The sequence below is a fragment of the Guillardia theta genome (genome assembly GCF_000315625.1).
Source record: "Guillardia theta CCMP2712 unplaced genomic scaffold GUITHscaffold_23, whole genome shotgun sequence".
Lineage (NCBI taxonomy): Eukaryota > Cryptophyceae > Pyrenomonadales > Geminigeraceae > Guillardia > Guillardia theta.
In genome coordinates, this window is record NW_005434651.1 from 475,739 (window position 1) to 493,710 (window position 17,972).

The 17,972-nt window shown below is 58.6% G+C and overlaps 1 protein-coding gene across 1 annotated transcript in view; it reads left to right on the forward strand.

The window, feature by feature from the left end:
- Nucleotides 1-429: 429 nt before the first annotated feature.
- Nucleotides 430-17,972, forward strand: part of GUITHDRAFT_137031 (hypothetical protein) — a gene marked incomplete at both ends in the record, with an annotated part of 19,481 nt that continues 1,938 nt past the window's right edge. The window contains 25 exons of the mRNA XM_005835007.1: nucleotides 430-1,294; nucleotides 1,319-1,519; nucleotides 1,572-1,634; nucleotides 1,683-1,783; nucleotides 1,829-1,897; nucleotides 1,944-2,141; nucleotides 2,217-2,668; nucleotides 2,720-3,245; nucleotides 3,386-3,624; nucleotides 3,854-4,256; nucleotides 4,424-4,469; nucleotides 4,637-4,833; nucleotides 5,108-5,292; nucleotides 5,349-5,513; nucleotides 5,576-5,749; nucleotides 5,875-14,543; nucleotides 14,696-15,617; nucleotides 15,662-15,773; nucleotides 15,942-16,022; nucleotides 16,074-16,175; nucleotides 16,466-16,740; nucleotides 16,789-16,921; nucleotides 17,085-17,219; nucleotides 17,364-17,538; nucleotides 17,771-17,895. Of these exons, the coding sequence (XP_005835064.1) occupies nucleotides 430-1,294; nucleotides 1,319-1,519; nucleotides 1,572-1,634; nucleotides 1,683-1,783; nucleotides 1,829-1,897; nucleotides 1,944-2,141; nucleotides 2,217-2,668; nucleotides 2,720-3,245; nucleotides 3,386-3,624; nucleotides 3,854-4,256; nucleotides 4,424-4,469; nucleotides 4,637-4,833; nucleotides 5,108-5,292; nucleotides 5,349-5,513; nucleotides 5,576-5,749; nucleotides 5,875-14,543; nucleotides 14,696-15,617; nucleotides 15,662-15,773; nucleotides 15,942-16,022; nucleotides 16,074-16,175; nucleotides 16,466-16,740; nucleotides 16,789-16,921; nucleotides 17,085-17,219; nucleotides 17,364-17,538; nucleotides 17,771-17,895 (14,613 nt within the window). The remainder of the gene's footprint in view (nucleotides 1,295-1,318; nucleotides 1,520-1,571; nucleotides 1,635-1,682; nucleotides 1,784-1,828; nucleotides 1,898-1,943; nucleotides 2,142-2,216; nucleotides 2,669-2,719; nucleotides 3,246-3,385; nucleotides 3,625-3,853; nucleotides 4,257-4,423; nucleotides 4,470-4,636; nucleotides 4,834-5,107; nucleotides 5,293-5,348; nucleotides 5,514-5,575; nucleotides 5,750-5,874; nucleotides 14,544-14,695; nucleotides 15,618-15,661; nucleotides 15,774-15,941; nucleotides 16,023-16,073; nucleotides 16,176-16,465; nucleotides 16,741-16,788; nucleotides 16,922-17,084; nucleotides 17,220-17,363; nucleotides 17,539-17,770; nucleotides 17,896-17,972) is intronic.

The window sequence follows — 17,972 nt, forward strand, 5'->3', positions numbered from 1 at the left end:
TGAGGTAAGCTAACACGGCCCGGACTCCGGGAGCACATCAGTGTCTGGCCCGGGCAGCGCCTGAGACTCGGACCGGCGGACCGGCGGTGACGGTACCACGCCGTGACGCCGCCGGTGACGCATACCGTACAGTGTGTCACAGTGACCACTCGGAACCCGGACTCCTGAGAACTCGCCGGGACCAACACCGTGAGTGCACTTGAAATCCGACATTGTGAAATGTGCGGCAGATGGGGGGATGAGGGGCCCCGAGTCAAGTTGTGTTAAACTCTGTTATGCGTCACCCTGCGTACCAAGAGGCAGACATGGCGGTGAAGGGGAGGAGGAGCTGATGATTTCCTGCGAGGGGAGGGGGAGAGGCAAGCTGTAAGGAGCAGGACCTGTGTCCTCCTGTCTGTGCCTGAACCCAGGAGCAGTCTGCTAGCTGAGATGTCCTTCAAAGTTGCCGTTGGCGTGCTCTTGGTACTCGTGGGAGCAGTGGAGAGCAGGTTGATAGGGCTGTACCCTTTCGAAGGCGATACGGTGGATCACAGCGGGTATGGCAATGACCTTGAGAGCGCTTCGATGTCCTTTGCAAGCTTCCCGCCCGATTTCAAGATTCATGGGAGTTATGCTCGCTTTCTTGATACGGTAGATCAGTATTGTTTCAGCACGAATTTTTCCTTCCCAAGCCCATCTTCCGACTTTGAATTGACGGTTGAGTTCTGGGCTCAGATGAATGACAGCACTTGTATATTCAGCGTGCTCAGCCGCGAGAATGATTTGATCTTGAACTTTTGTCGCGAGATTGCGACAGAGAGATGTTTCATGACGTATGACGGGGTGCAGTACGATGTAACGGCCTCCAATGGAATCTGTGCAAAGCGCAATGACACAACGTGGCATCACTTTGCCATCGTCAAATCGAACTCAATGCTGATCTTCTACTTTGATGGTCAGCTGCAAGACAGTTATGTATTGCCCAGCGTTTCTACGTTACCTGGAGTGCTGTGGATCCGAAATCTGCAGTCTGACAGCCAGCCTTTTGTTGGCAACCTGTCGGAGTTTCGAGTTTGGAATACTTCCAGGACTGATGCGGAGATCGTCCGTTACATGTTTGATAGGATCCCGTTCATCGAATGCTCCAACAGCAGCATCGGCAAGATCGTAGCCGGAGAGGTGGTGTGTAGCTCCTGCCCTCAGGCGACATACAAATCATCAAACGAATGTCTATTTTGCTCGCCTGGTCACATTCTTCTGGAGAACGCGTGTTCTCCTTGCGAGCTGGGGAAGTTCAAGGCCTCAGCAGAGCAAGGTGCATGTGAGGACTGCGCTGCAGGTCACTACAACGACCAGCCGGGATCTTCTGCTTGTTCGACATGTCCGGCTGGGAAGTACTCGGGCACATTGGGAGGAACCTCGAGTGACGTTTGCATGCCATGCTTGCCGAACGCTAGCTCAGCGCCTGGGAGCATCTCGGCGGACAACTGCAGTTGTGTGAATGGGTTCGAAGAGATAACAGGGCGATGTGTGGACTTGGGTAAACTTGTCAACGAAATCGCTCTGAGATTTCTGAGATCTTTCTCCTCAAGGTGCCTTCAGATTGAGACGGACGTGTCTAGCTGTCTTCGAAGACGATACTTCTTGTATCCGAGGTTCGTCTTCCAGTCTCGACCGTGACGATTTCTGACGTTTCTTTCAAGATTGTCTGAGCTTGACTTGCGTGGACAATCAAGTCTTTCAAGCCTTCGACCCACAACTTCAGACGTCCCATGGCGTTGTTATGAAACTTCAGTGGAGCAGGGTAAGGAAACGCCTGCTCCTCTTCCCTCCCTTATGTGCTTCTCAGGTCCCCTCCAACAGTCTGACGGAAAGTTTCACCACGACCGATCTGTTCACGGACCCTCCAGCTATCCAGGTAGACCGGGAGAATTTAGATCTCCAGCAGCTCACATCCACGGCAGGACAACCACCTCCTGCTCCAGCTGATGGCTAACAGGAATGGCATTGCGAACTTCAGCGTCACCGTCGGCAATCGATCGGCAGATTTCTTGACGATCCGCGTCCTACCCGTGAACGACCCTCCGACTCTTGTCTTCTCCCCTTCGTGGACGGGGGAGATTCTCCTGCAGGAGAACGCAGTCAACGTGGTCGAGTGGAAGGTAGCGACCAACCTGTCTGGGGTACGTCTCGGTCCTGGAGGGTCGAGTGTGTGTGTTGAGCTCGGTCTGGTGCAGGGGGGATGGAAAGAAGACCAGGACATGATGTTCTTCTCATGGAAGCAGGTGGACGGCGAGCCCGACCTGATTAGAGGTCTCGACTTCGAAATCTTCCCCGCGCAGACCGCTGACGATGCTGCAGAGATGCGTTTCTTCTGCCATGTCTCCCTCGTCGACGTGGCGTCTTTCTGCTCCCAGGGCGAGGACGTGAACCTGCTCGTCACCCCCACCCCCTTCAAGTTCGGCCAGGGGACCTTCCGCGTCATCCTCCATGACAGCGGGGGGGTGCAGAATCGGGGGAGGGACGCCAGTCCTTTCAACCTCACCATCCGTGTCCAGTCGCTTCCTCGGCTTCACCTCGCAGTGGAGTTCCCTTGTGACCTGGACCGCGGGTTCTCCACCTGCCAGTCCAGCTTGAACTTGATCCAGGGCTCGTCCTGCGACGGCGACTACGAGTGGAGGATGATGCCGTGAGTGACGTGGCGCTGGTGGGGTAGGAGCTGACTTCTGCTGGCTTGCAGCTCGAGGTCCCCATGGTTCGAAGACAGGTTCCAGAGCTTCTACCTCCCCGTCCTGCGCTCCTGCAACTTTTCCGGGCCCAATGCCTACCGCTTCTCCAACTTCACCCTCTTCCCAGGCGAGCACGCTAACTCCTCCGTCATCCCAGTCAACCAGTCGCTCATGCTGGACTTCGTGTCCCCCCCGGCCCTCCGCGACCGAGAGCTCGCCTTCGAGCTGACGCCAGAGGCTCTCGGCTGCTACGACTTTCAGCTGCTGCACGTCTTCGCTGACAATCGGCGCGTCGCTCACAACCTCAGCATCTGCGTTCAGCCCCCGCTGTTCAACGCCACATCATCTATCAGCCTGCTTGGAGGGAGCGGGATGAATCTGGTCCCGACTGCTGTCTCCGAGTTCAGCGACTGGCCCTGCCTGTTCCTCCCGATGCTCGTCGGCCTTGAGATCGTCAGCGCCAGGGACTCCCAGGGTGTCTTGCAATGTGACCCGAAGTTCCGTGACTGCAAGTGCGTTGCACGAGATTGGAGTCAGGTACTGCTCTTCGTCCTCTTGTCCTCGTCCTCGTCCTTGTCCTCGTCCTTGTCCTTGTCCTCGTCCTCGTCCTCTTCCTCTTCCTCGTTCTCCTGTTCAACAACGCCACCGTCATTCTTGTCGCTCACATCATAATGCAGATGCAGTCCGAATATCAGCTCATCCTCGACTACGATCTCCTCATCCTGAAAGCTTCTTTCCTCTCCAATCGCTCACTTTCCATCACAACAAGAGACTTCTTTACTGGCTTCTCTCCTGCTCATGTAGCTTCCTCCTCCCACTTCTCGTCGGCGCTGACGCCTCGTCAGGTTCTGCTGCTCGTCTACGGCATCCCGACGTTCTCTGTCCCTACCGTCGTGCACATCCTGCCTGTCAACACGTGAGTTTGAGCTGCGAAAAGAGTTGACACGATGTTTGTCGTTCCTTCTTGTCCCTCTAGTTCTCCTCCTCCTGCTCCTCCTGCTCCTCCTCCTCCTGCTCCTCCTCCTCCTCCTCCTTGCTTCTTGTCCTGCTTGTTGCTGTATCACCTTCTCAAGCTCCTGTGCCCTTCATCTTCATCCCTTCCGCCCCCGTCCCCCGCCTTCCTCTGACTCTTCTCGTCCTCACAGGGCGCCATCCTTTACTCTCAAGTCCAACGTCACGGTGACCCGTTCTCTCCCTTGCCTGACCCTCTTGACCCCCAGCCTCCAGGTCCTTCAAGGAACTTTCTGCAGGGCTCAGGGGGGGTGGGACCTCTCCTTTCCCAACCTCTCGCTCTCCGCGCCCTCCGGCTGTAACTTCCTCTTCCCCGGCTTCGCCTCGGACATCCTCCCAGGGCTCCCCGAGCGCGAAGTTTGCGGCAACTGCCTCGGCTCAGCTTCCTGCCAGCAGCAGGCAGTGTATGCTCGGGCATGCCAGCAAGTTTCCTTCGAGCTCTTCGTGGAGAGAAACCCCTTGCTCTTCCATGAGTTCCCTTCCATCTCCACCTCTGGAGCCCTTCAATTCATCCTCAACCCGGTCGAGAGCGGAGAGGTATCCCATGTCCTCCTCCTGCTCCTCTATCTGCCGATTGTCCTTGTGCCCTTGCCGCCACCGCCGCCGGACTGCTGCTACTACTCCTTCTCCTCCCCTTCTTTCTCCTCCTCCCCTCACTCTTCCTCCTCTCCCTACTCTGAGCTTCCTTGTTGACGTTCGCGCAGGCCCTGATTTCAGTGCGGCTGGTTGACGATGGAGGAACACAATATGGTGAGGAGGAGGAGGGAGGAAGAGGAGGAGGGTTTAGAAGGTGGAGGGTAGAGGAGGCAACCAGAAGGAGGGAGGAGCGAAGGAGGAAGAAGGAGGGAAATCAGAGTGGAGAGAGAGAAGGGGGCCAGTGGGTCGTGGGAGTTGTCTGACCGTGGTGCTTCGTCCAGGAGGAAACGATTCTTCGCCCCTCCAGCACTTCACCATCATCGTTCAAGGAGCGAACAGAAGTCCTTCCGTTGTCCTCAAGCGCAGCGTCCAGTGCACCACTGGCACAACTTCAGCTTCCTGCTCCTGTCCCAACGAAGCACAGGTCGTCTCCTCCAACGAGGCCTGCAGCGTGACGTCATCGAGAGCTGAGATCCAAGTGAGCGAACGCTCCCTTTCCTCCCCCCTCTTCACTTTTTCCTTCTCCCTCCCAGCTTCCTTCTTCTCACCTTCCGCCTTCTGTTCTACTTCATTACTCCTACCACTTCCCTCCCTCCTCTGCCTCATCCGTGACCTCCCTTTTCGTCCTCTAACTTTCCTCTTCTTCCCCCTGCTTTCCTCGCCCGTCTCCTTTCTTTTCTCGTCCTCGTCCTCGTCCTCGTCCTCGTCCTCGTCCTCGTCCTCCTTCTCCCCTGCTGACTGGCTGCCTGCAGGTGCTCGAAGACTTCGGGGCGATCGAGCTCGAGGGGTTTGCGACGGAAGTTACATCCGGCGCTGCTCTCCCCTACGGCCTCAATATTTTCTCTCTCGACAGCCAAGACCGACTTGCCTTCCAGGGAGTCAGGAAAGATAGCTACTACTCCTTTCCTGGGCTGGAGCCGCAGTCCAAGATCGCGATGTTCGTCCTAGTCCCTCCTGTTCCCACGGTCTGACCTCGTCTCTTGCTCCCTCCAGGTCCCCCAAGCTCGACCACGCGTACGTGGCTGGGTTCCTCAACTCTACCATCACCATCCTCGAGCACCAGGGGGCCCCGCAGACCATGAAGTTGCTGGATCGCCGCGGGAACGAGGAGAAGCGCTTTCGCTACCGCCAGGGGAGCTCATTCAGCACTCAGAATCCGTGAGTTTCCCACAGGCTATTAGCCCTCTTCACTCCCGGTCGCTGACCCCCTCGCCCCGCAGATGCTCGAGTACGATCTTGGACTCTGCTACTGGCCAGCTCCTCGTCGTGAGTCAGGGCTGCTCCAACGAGAGGGCCGGGGCTCCCCTCGACGTCTGGAACGACCCCAACACGGACATGGTGGAGAAATTCATCCAAGCCAACAAGCTCGGCTACCTGTGGCCCAGTACCATCGCGTAATCTCATCTACCACTTCTCGTCCTCGTCCTTGTTCTCCACTTATCCTCCTCGCCCTTCTCGCTTCTTGTCCGCTTCCATGTTCTCGTCCTGCTTTCCATGTTCATCTCTGACCGTCTGGCAGTTACTGGGAGCTCCGGAGCTCACTGGCTGAAGGAAAGATCTCCTACGATGCAGCCACGTTGACGAGGATATGCGGCTCTACCATCACCTCTTCCGTATCAGTGGAGCCTGGCAGGTTCAGCGACCTCACCGGAAACTTTCCAGACGCCGAGCTGGACGTCTGCAAGATGACCGCGAACCCGCAGAACCTCAACTCCTTCGTCCTCAACAACGCGCTTGACGAGGGCATGCAGTTCCCCTCCGAGTTCACCAGCGGCCTCTTCGTGACCCGGTCGCTGACCTCCATCCTGTCGCTCCTCCCGACCAACAACGTCACGTTCGAGACCTGGGTCTTGTTCTACCCCCTGGCTTCAGCCGCCGACCAGGGCATCTTCTCCCTTGTCAACGACGTAGGGGTTCCCCTTGGCACCAGCCTGTTCTACTCGCAGACGTCCTCGTCCTGCACGCTGAAGTGGGACGTGATCATCACAGCTGGGCAGAGGCTGCAGACGGTTACAGCAAGCATCCCTGCCTTCAAGACTCAGTCCTGGTACCACATCGTCCTCACCTTCGACGGATTCGACGCTCTCATCTACGTCAACTCGCTAGTCATCGGCAAAGTCTCCATCTGCACCCCCCCGACTGCCTGTGAGATCTACTACCCCGGGCGCGCAGCCTCCGACAGGGTGGGTACCTTCACCTTAGGCCGAGGAAGAGATTCCTTGGGGGGTGTCAACTACAACCTGATGGGAATCATGTCGACGTTCAAGATGTACAGGGTGAGGCTCAACGGGTCAGAGGTGGAGGAGGCGTACAACGCGCGCAGCGCCTTCAAGAACACTACCTTCTCCATGGACTCTTACTGGTTTCGCGCGGAGACCACCACGAACGACGCTTCTCCCTCCCTCCTTAGCTCGGCTGCTGCTGACCCTCACACCCTCGAGGTATTCGGGGCGTTCAAGAACAGCATGCTGTACGCCTGCAGGTGGATAGTTGGGGCTGACTCGGTGGAGACGAGGGCAATACTGGAGAAGGATCGCTGTACCGGATCCACCACCGTCTCTTGCGCAATCAAGTGCAGCACCCCGCTATGGCCGCTGGGCTACAGGACGAGCAAGTTTGCGGTGGTGGAGAAGAGCAGCTGGGCGTCTCCTGGGGCCAACTTGTGGCAGATCGTCTGCTTCGCAGAGCTCGGGTTCGGGTGCACCAAGGGAAGCGTGGCGGGGTCGACCTTCTCAAGCAAGCTTTGGAGCACCGAGTTCGAGCTGACGGGGGCCCGGGGGGACGTGACTTACTTCGTCTTCTACACCCAGAGCTTCGTGAAGCAGCTGGACGCGAGGGGCAGGACAGTGCGGGACAAACCGTTCACCTTCAGGGAGGCGGTGGGGCTGGGGACGGCGGAGGTTACTTTCTTCAGAGACCCTGTGCTGAGGTCAAGGGTCATGGCGATGGCCAACTACTGGGACGGGGCTGATGTGAACACGTTCTCCAGTCTCTCCCTCTTCGACGAGACTACCCTGCAGGCCTCCCCCCTCCAGCTGATCCCCACCAGCGGAGCAACCCAGTTGGTTGCGGTCAACGTGACCGGTGGTTCCTCGGTCTCCCCGGCTGTCTTCATCGCCGTCGCCAACTACCACGGCCAAGTCCAGCTGTTCCCTTGGAGGACTGACAGGGCAGTGCGCAGGATCAGCCTGACCTTCTCGGGCCAGGGATACGTGTCGGGCCACCTTGCCATAGTCGCCGAGCAGGGCTCAGGGTTCTGGGCCTCCCTAACAGCTACTCCCCTCGTCTTCGTCCCCTCCACCAACTCCTTTGTGGGCGGCTCTCTTCGATGTGACCAGAACTTCTCCTGCGCCTCGATCCTTTCTCAGGGCGCCGGGTACTCGTCCGAGCCCATCAACGGCCTCGGCTCGCAACTAGCAGGCCTTGACAGCTCCTGCAAGGTTGCCAGCTGTGACCCGTTCCAGCCGAGCAAGCAGTGCAAGCTGGATCACGAGCTGGCCTGCAGCTCGCTCCTGGTGCAGGGGCAGGTGGAGGTCAGGTACCCCAGGGGATGCGCGGTGGACGACTCCGGCTGCTACAACACATCCATGACCAACTCCATCACCAGCATCCGCCTCGCTTCCTCCCTTACGGGCGCAAACTTGACCCATTCCAACAGGTGCTACCGGCCATCAAGGATCTTCCACCGCAACGGCTTCGGCCGCAGCGTCTCCGTCAGCTACACAGTTAGGCAGAACGGGTCCCTCAGCTCCCTCTCGTTCCTCCAGGCTGCTGACCATGGTTCCAACTACACCTCCGACCCCTGGCTGGACGTCGAGGACGACCAGTGCAGCTGCGGGACTACCATCTCCGAGCTGCGGATCGTCGATGGAGGGGAGGGATACACTGCCGGGTACATCACAGCGTCTGGTGCGGCAGACAGGCAGGCAGCGACGGCAGGGCAAGGGTTTCTAGCATACTACGACGTGAAGGGGAACCTGACCGAGCTCAAAGTGCTCCAGACAGCTATCGGCTTCACGAGCATCCAGGACGTCGACATCACCCCCAAGCTGGACGTCAAGTACATCACGACCTTCTCGCTCAACTCCATCCTCCTCCTGGAGCAGGGGAACTGCTTCAGCAACCTCACTGTAGCCTCCGTCGAGCTCCCGGATGCCGTGGGGGCAGTACCAGCCCAGGTCAACGTGACGTGGGTACCTGACCTGAGCTCGTTCTGCAACAAGTCCATCGGAGCTCGGTACCGGCCCGCCGCTCTCAATGTCATTGTAGGTGGCAACGGGTACACCCGGATCCCCCGGGTGACCTTCGTCGACCCAGTTCCAGACAAGAACAGCATCCAGCCCATCATCATGCCTCGCATGCAGCTCGACTACATCTACGTCAACCATGACTTCAAGAAAGCCTCGTGGCAGGTCCGCCAGTCCGATCGCGTCCTCACGGTCGAGAAGAACTGGGCCCGTTGGTTCCAGGACAGCGTGCAGACGGCCCAGTATGTGACCAAGTTCGACGACACCACCAACAAGTCTAAGGGGGTCGACGTGTCGATGAAGCTGCAGCACTACTCCACCATCGTCAAGAGCTCGGAGTACGCAAGCTACATGGTCCAGAACTGCGACGACAGCCTGCTGCCCTCCAGCTGGGACGCGTACGAAGTCTTGGTGGATGTGCTTAACGCCAACCTGAGCAACTTCTCGTACAGGCTCCTCAATGGCAGCACCTGGAAGGGGGCCGTGCCCACCACAACTCTCGAGCTGTGCAAGAAGGTCTGCCTGCTGGAGTCTTGCTCGGCCATCACTTTCGGTCCAAACAGCAATTCCCTGCTTGGGGAGTGCTGGATGAGTACGCGGTTCAACCCCGACTCCGAGCAGTCGACAATCTGGAGCGTCTCTCCCTCCCTCTGCGTCGCCCCGACGCCCAACGGCAGGAAGTGCCGGGACCTTGACTGGAAGGATATCTACAACAGAACCTGCGCCATCTACCAGAACCGCTCGCTCTGCTCTCAGACCGGCACCTTCTACAACGGCACCTTCTTCCCCAAGCTCGGAAGCGGGTGGAACTTCAGCGGGTTCAACGGCACCGACGCCTCCTACATGCTGCCTCCCTTCAACGGGGCCAACGCCTCGTCCGCCTGCTGCTTCTGCGGGAGGACGGGAGCTGGTTTCAAGGTCTTTCTGCGCCAGTACGGTAACCTGACCGTCTACCCTAAGTCTGTACAGGATCTCCTGTGCTCTCCTTACCCCACCAACGCCTCCAGCTGCACGCTTCCCATGTACATGACGCCGTTCCCTGGCGGAGTGAACCGGTGTTGCTTCGATAGGAGGAGCAAGGTTCCCGTCAAGATAGGCAAGTGCACTAGCGCGACCAACTGCCAGCCCGTCGCTCTCGGCGTCGTCAACGTGAACTTCGACGCCTCCCCCCAGTCGGTCGTCCTGGACGCCAGCAAGCTGACCTCTGTCGTCCTTCCCGGGCAGGTCGGCGAGAACTGCTGGATGACCTTCGTGGATCCTCTATACTCCACCACCGTCCCCGTAGACGTCTTGGGCGCGAGGGTCGAGGCCGTGGTGGAGGGAGCGGTGAGCGCAGTGTCGATCAAGAAGCGGGGCCAGCACTACACGCAGGAGCCTTTCCTGGTCCTCTGGCTGTACACAAAGCAGTCGAATCACAACAGGAGCCTGTGGAACTACAAGGACGACAACACTTTCTTCTTCTACCGTCCTGCCAGCATCTACTTCCGCGTCGGCTTCGGAAACGCCTCAGGTACCTTCCAGGGCCTCAACTTGGTTAAGATGTGCGAGGGGGACCCCACCTGCCTTCTTGCTCCCTTCGGACAGGGGTACGGCCCCTGCATCACTCTGACAAGAGCCAGCGGAGCCCAGCTAGTGGCCAGCACATCCTATGTGGACCTGGAGGGAGTGACGACCCTCAGTACCGCCGGCTCCTCCCGGGTCGTTCAGTTCGAGGCAGGAGGAGCGACATATCTGGCGGTCGCCAATGGCGCAAACGAGAGCAGAACAGAGCTGCTGCCGAGTCCTCCTAGGGGCTCACCTGGGGCCCTGGCGTTCAACTCCCCCTCCTTCCAGAACTTCGTCGCGGTCCAGCAGACAACCAGCAGCCAGGTCTACATGCTCTCCTTGGCCTCCGATGGTAGGTTGCAGCAGCAGCTAGTGTACGAGCTGGAAACCTCGGGGGCGCGTGACGTCACCTACTTCGAGTTCTCCGGCAGGAAGTTCCTCGCCTTCGCCCAGGAGGCGGCGCAAACTTCCCTTCTGCTGGAGGTCAAGGCGGACCAGCTCGGGAGGCCGATCTTCGAGCTCCTCCAGCTCATCCCCACCAACGGGGCCAGGAGGATGCATGCCTTCAGCCCAGCCTACCCTAACGACCTCTTCCTCTTCGTGGCTCAGACCGGCAACGCCTCGCAGTGCATCTACGACGACCCCCTCCAGCTGACGCCCACCTGCGGACCGGAGGGAGCGAGCCTGCTCGCGGACGACCTTCTGACCTCCTCCCCCCTCAAGATTGAGCTCGAGCAGGCTCGCGACGTGGACGGGCGGCTGGCACAGTCGATGATGCTGCGATGGAACGGGACCCTCTTTCAGGGAGTCAACTCGGTCAAGACACTCGTCAAGGACCTGGCCGGGGGTCAGGCCTTCGCATCCACCTCTGCCGTGGACCTGCTGCCGTTCGCGGCCAAGACGGGAGAACCCATGGTGGCCCTGCTGAACTCGCAGTCGGAGGACGTGTGCTTCGACAATCCGATGGAGAACTGCAGCTACTTCGGGGGAGACACCAAGGAGGGCTGGTGCAGCAAGACGAAGATGTACGAATGTGACAAGTGCCCCAAGACATGTGGGACTTGCAAGGTCTGCTCGAACCTCTACAGGAGCTTCCAAGATGGCATCTGTGTTGATCAGCCACCAGCTACTCTCCTCACCTTCAACATCTCCGTCCCCTGCTCCAGCATTGACTGCAAGAGCTTCCCTAGCTGCGTCGTCTGCCCCGCAACCTGTGGCAAGTGTCAGGACTGCGCTCTCCTGGTTGCCAAGGGATGGCGGCAGTGGTACGGGCCATCCGACAACTCGCAGTCTCTCCTCTCCACTGGAACGGTGGAAGAGGTTGCGGCGCTGGAGGGACCATCGTCCCTGGTTGTTTCACCGGATGGGCAGCATGTGTACGTAGCGAGTTACCTCTCCAGCTCCATCCTGCTGTTTGACCGTGACCAGACGACCGGCCTGCTGTCGCACAGGAAGGAGGAAACGGTCACGGACCTGTTCAACCTCGCCGCTCTCACCGACATCGCCATCACCAAGGACGGGAGGCATGTTTACGTCTCCAGCTTCGAACGCGGCAGCGTCATCGTCTTCACCCGCGCCATCCCGAGCGGGAGCCTCAACAGGACGGGGATGTTTGTGAGTGGGATGAGGGATGGGGCAGGCAAGCTTATCGACGGGACCCTCGGAGCTCAAGGCCTCTTCCTCGATGCTCTTGACCGTCACCTTTACGTCGCCGGCTTCCTCGACCAAGGCTTCGCCGTCTTCTCCAGGGACGCAGGTGACGGGAGTTTGAAGTTCGTAGACCGGATCAAGAACGGGGAGAGGATCTTCCCTGACGTCATCGACCCCGAGGCTTCTGTAGGGGTCAAGACCATCCCAGCGGACGGGAAGAACCTAACAGCAGGAGGAGGATGTAGCTTCACTGTGCCCAGCGGGACGTACTTGGTCGCTTCCTTGGCGTCCCTCCCGCAGTCTGTCCCCAACGTCATCGAGGTGCTCAGGTACGACAGGCTCAAGGACGACTGGACGAGTGTACAGGCGATGCGGCAGGAGGAGGCGATCCTTGACTTGACCTCCTTCTTCATCGACGACTTGTCGGGGGTGCGGAGGACGTACCTTGCCGCTGCCATGTCGGTGGTGAACGGGAATGGGAAGGTGATGATCTTCGAGTGGAACGACGTAAAGACAGCGTTCGTCTTCCACCACTCCCTGTCTCCCTTCCAGGCTCTTCCTACCGACCTCCTCCACCCTCGCCGCGTCCTTCACTTCTCCGCCGCCTCCACGGGAGACGACTTTCTTGCCGTCGCGTTTGACACGTACGACAACCGCACGTCAAACATCCAGCTCTTCTTGTGGAACAAACTCGGCCAGACCCGGCTCAACGACAGCTCAGTCGTAGCTGGGAGCGGTTTTGACATCTTTCAGCTGATTCCCTCAGCTGGAGCGGTTGACATCGACCACCTACAAACTTCCTGCAGCTGTCCTGCAGCTGCAGGCGGCACCTGCCCGCTTCAAGACATCCTCTTCATCTCCAATGCCCTTCCCAGCAGTGGCATCAACTCGCTAGAGGGCTGGAGGTTTGTTCCCGGCGCCTCGCTAGCAGATGCGCGCGTCGGTATCGTGGGAAGGGCAGGAAGGTTCGAGAAGACCTTTGGGTACTCGGCCGGTCAGTCCTTCTCCCTATCTGTCAAGTCGTTCAGAACCTCGGATGAGGGATGCTTTCTGGCTGCGGTCATAGCCGACCAGGCTGACTGTAACGCCGTCTTTGTGTTCAAGTACCTCGGAGGGGAGGCAGCATCGTCGTCAGCATGTCCGCTGCAGGGGATCTCCTGTACGGACCCTCACGCCTCCCTCTGCAACTTCTGCATCTTTCAACGCATGGACGCCAGGACTCTGCCTGCGAGGGGAAAGCCAGTCGCCCGATGGATCCCCCACTCCTCCTCCTCCTCCTCCTCCTCCTCCTCCTCCTCCTCCTCCTCCTCCTTGATCTGTGGCACCAACGCAAGTGTAGGAAACATCAACGGAGCACGGGCCCTCCATCACTTCAAGTCTGGCAACGAGCACTACCTGGCCATCGCTCAGTCCCGCTGCCAGGTCCGCGGGAAGGACTGGATGAGTTCTTCCTTGTCCTGCCCTCAGAGCTTGGCCTCCTCCCCTCGCTCTGCTGTGCTCCAGTGGAACGCGTCAGGCTTCACCGAGCTCACCACCCTGACGCGCGAGACGGAGGCTACCCTACGAGGACACCAGCTGACATCTGAGGAGCGAGATATCCATCTCTACTCCTTCCGCATCAGCGCTGGTCTTCGCTCCTCCTTCCTCTATGTCGAAGTACCTCCCCCCGATTCCTCCGCAGGACCCAAGACGCTTCTCCTCTGCTTCTCCTCCTCCTACGGCGCTTTCAGCCTCGACTGGTCGTTCCCCGTCGTCTCCGGCATGAACGGAACTTCCTCTCTCCTTGTCATCGAGCCGGCGAGCCAGTCCTGCACCCTCGCCCCCTCCATCTGTAGCGCCGCCCCCATCACCTTGGGGTCGTACGTGATCTCAGCAGCAAGGATTGACAGGACGGTCAGCTCAGTCTTGCAGTCTCCCGTCCTCGATCACCTCCAGGAGGTCGTCAGCTGGCTGAAGCCGAACTTGACCGTCTCCTCTCAAGCTGACGACTTCACTGCCGGCGACCCAGACCTCCGGGGAGCCTCCGAGGTCCTCCTCCTCGACGTCAGCACCTTCGATGTGCTGAACACGGCATCCAGCAACGCAACTACCAGCCAGTGGAGGTCGGTCCTTGGCGTGAGGACGCAGCAGACTTCGTTCGAGGCTGCATGCGACTTGTTCCCTCGTCCCTCCTGCCAGCCCGTCAACCTCCAAGTCCATCAGATCTCGGGGGACCCAGGGCTCCTGTCGGAGCCTCCGGTCCTGTACAGCAACGGCAAGCTGAAGCTCTCCTCCTCCAGCCACATGGTGGGATCTGCGGTGTTCCGCGTCCTAGTGCAGGACGGGCAGGCGACGAGAGGCTCGTCGGCAGCGAGCTACTTCCTGCTGACTGTCGTCCCTGTTGACGACCCTCCTGCCTTCGTCCCCCATGACGTCTCTGCCGTCGTCAACTCCGGCATGCAGACGCTGGTGTTTGCGACCAACGTGACGCCGGGAGTGACAACGAGGGTGAGCCAGCTGGGGAGGTACCAGGAGAACGCGTCGACCCACTTCGTCCTCAACGTCAGCACTTGCGTGCGCAACCAGCTCGCGACAGGGGAGGAGCAGAATTGTGCTCAAGACCTGAGCAGCTTCTTCTCGGTTCCTCCCTCAACCTCTGTGATCCAATCGGATGACGGCTACATCGGCACCATCACGTTCGAGGTGGCGCGGAACGTGACAGGGTACGTGAATTTCAGAGTTGTGCTGGTGGAGAACATCGTAGGAGGTAAGAACAGTGAGACATTCCTCTTGCCTACTCGTTCTGATATCTCCTCTCCCCCCTTGCCTCCTCCTTCTCCTTCTCCTCCCCTTGCTCCTCCCTCTCGCCTTACTCCCTGTCCTCCTCTCCTCCTCCTCTCTCCGTCTTCGATCCCACAGGCAAAGCATCTCAGGTGAATTCCTTCACGCTGGTGGTCGAGCCAGTCAACCTGCAGCCCTACTTCGACCTCGCCCCCCTCATCTCCGTCTACAGCGACGCTCGTCCTCTCGTCAAGGGCATCGTCGGCAACCAGTCTGTCTGTTCCACCCCCTCTTCCTCCCTGGCCACCTCCCTCACCTGCAAGGAGCCACTCGAAAACCTTCTTGATCAGTGCCAGTGGTTCGAGAGGAACCAGACTTACGACCTCTTCATCTCCAACATCCAAGTGGTCGAGAGCTCTCCTCCTGTAGACTTTCAGCGCATCAAGCTGAACCTGGGCGATTTCTTTGCTTCCTCTACCTTCTCCCTCGTCTGCGGGGCTTCCGCTCCCAAAGTCTACATCCTCTCCGACTTGTCCCAACTCTACACAGCTGGAGGAGAAGCAACGCTGGAGCAGCAGCTCGTCTCGCAGTACTGTCAGGCTTGCGCCGCTCAGACGTGCTCGGGCACGCTCAACGTGAAGTCTCCCGTCCTCTCCTCCTCAGGGTGCCTGACGTTCGAGGCGCTACCTGACCGGCATGCCGTCCTCAACGTGACGGTGGAGATGAGGGACTCAGGGGGGGTCAGCAGGGGAGGCATCGACACGACGAGCAGGAGCATGCTGGTCAAGATTCTCAAGACCAACTCCCCTCCCGTACTCTTCACCAGGAGCAAGGTCACTCTCTTCGAAGCCTCCTCCTCCTTCTACCAGTACCTCCCGCTCCTGCAAAACGTCTCCGCGGGGGTCAACGAGGACTACCAGCAAGTCACCGTCACCATCTCCAGCATCGCCTCTCAGACCGTCCTCTTCCAAGAGCCCCCGCTCATCATGCCAGACGGCCTCCTGCGCGTCAGGCTCGAGCCCTTCCGCACAGGGTCTGTCACCATCCACTTCCTCCTACGGTATTCTCGTGCTCTTTTTTGAGGGGGGTCTGACATGCTCGCAGCGACAACGGGGGGACTGACAACGGCGGGGAAGACTCCTCGTCCTCCATTGTCTTCATCCACGTCATCCCTTACAACATGGACCCTCTGTGTAACTTCCCTGCTACGCTGACGGTTGATATCTCTTCACTCCTCCTCCTCCTCCTCCCTTCTCCCTCCTCCTCCTCTTCCTTCAAATTGATCCTCTTCCTTTCGATTAATCCTCTTCATCCTTCGCTTTCGTGTCCCATCTCTGCATACTGCATGTTTCGCTTCTCCTGAACGGACCGGACCGCCTGCCAGGTGTCGGAGAATGCTGGCCTCATTCGCATCCATCGGTTTGCGCAGAGCTTGATACCAGGGAAAGGAGGAGAAATATGGCAGGTAAGGGAGCGAGGCAACAGGGTAGGGAGGACCTGACGTGTTCGTGTATAGGAGATGATTTTCAACGTTTCGATCCCCCTCACCAGTGAGAGTCTGTTCGTCCCAGGACTGTTTGACATGCAGACATGTTCGTCGACAGTGTGCGCGTCGCAGGTGTGGCTGACAGCACACAGGGATATCATGGGATGTTTGCTGATTTGTTCTATGTTTGCTGTATCTTATTCATGTTTGCTGTACTACTTTGTGTTTGCTATGCTATGTCTTTTGCTATACTGCTTTCTTCACTTGTTGTACATCCTTCTATGTTTGTTCTGCTTCATGCTACGTGCTCAACTTTGTTCATGCTTGCTCTCCTTCTGATCGCAACCCCCCAACTCTCATTCACATGCTCCCTCCCAACCACAATCTTCTCTCCTCTATCGCTTGCTCACTCCCTTTGGCAGACCTGCTCCTCCTCTCCTTCCTCCTGCTTCTCCAAGTTTCCTTCCATCGACTCTCAAGGCACCCTGCTGATGCGCAGCAAGTTCAACGCGCATGGGGCCACCAGGCTCCTCCTGCAGTACCGCGACGAGGCGACGAGCAGCTGGGGCGAGCAGCTGGTTGATCTCGAGGTCGTACCCGTCCCGCGCGTCTTCTCCGTCATCCCCTGCTTCGGTCCCATAGCAGGAGGAAGCTCCCTGACCATCAGGGGCCAGTTCTTCCAGGCCACCGGGAGGAGGTGACGGGCCGGGCGCGAAGTCAGTTGGTACTGAGCTGGTGCAAGCAGGAGCATGAGGAGCGAACTCGCCATCGGAAAGTCGTTTCCTCCTCAGCATGTCGTGCGTTCGGACGTGGAGATCGTCGCCATGACGTCCCCTGGGATCGGATCAGCCTCAGTCGTCATCAAGTTTTCCCACGACGTATCCTCTCTCCTTTCCATCCCTCCCTCTCCCTCCCTCCCTCCCTCCCTCCTCCTCCTCTCTCTCGTTCTTCTTCCTTACAAGCCTTCTCCCGCTCTCTCCACAGCGTTCCCTCCGTCCTTCCCTCCGTTCCGTCCTGCTCTGCATGACTCTACCTTGGCAGGAGTGCAACCCCAACGGCAACATCTCCAACATGAACTTCTGCCGGACCACTGCGATCAGCAACTTCGCAAATTTCACCGAGGAGGACATGAATGCCTTTCATAACCAGTTCCTTCACGATGCCTTACGGCTCGAGGTACTCCCCCCCTTTCTCGCGCTTCCTCCTATTCACCTTCCTCGCCGTCTCGCCTCTCCCTTTTCCTTTTCCTCCTGCCTCCTCAGAGCTCGTCATAGCTTCTCCGTGCTCCTTTTCTTCTCCTCCCTCACCCTCCCCTCGCAGAACTCCACAACCGTCGACGTTCAAGATCTGCAAGTTGCAGCGATCCCATCCGGCTCGATGTACCGGCAGGTTGTTCTTGTGTCGGGAGATGACGTTGCAATTAAGAAGAAGCTGCAGATTAATCTCCTCATGGCCGGTACAAGTCGAATGGTCAACCCGACGATAAGTGGAGGAGGTGAACAGTGCTTGACTCTCCCCCACCTCCTCCTCCTCCACCTCCTCCACCTCCTCCTCCTCCTCCTCCTCTCTCCTCCTCTTTCCCCCATCGAACTCTATCCAGGTTCCATTTTCTTTGCTTCCCTCATGCCTGATCACACCATGGAAAAGTCTACTTCATCACCTCCCTTTCTCCCGTTGGCTTTTTTCCCTCCACTCTCCTCTTCTCGCTTCTCACAATCGCTTTCAAGGTTTCGTGGCCATGAGCCCCAACTTTCGCAACTTCGGAACGCTTCAATCCCCTTCAGCTACAGTCCAGCTCCTCCCTTTGAAATTCTCCCACACGGCGCTTGCTGCCAAAGTGTTTCGAGGACAGGTAACCACATTATCCGCTTGCTGCTTTTCTCCCTCCTCCCTCCTCTCTCCTCCCTCCTCCCTCCTCCCTCCTCCCTT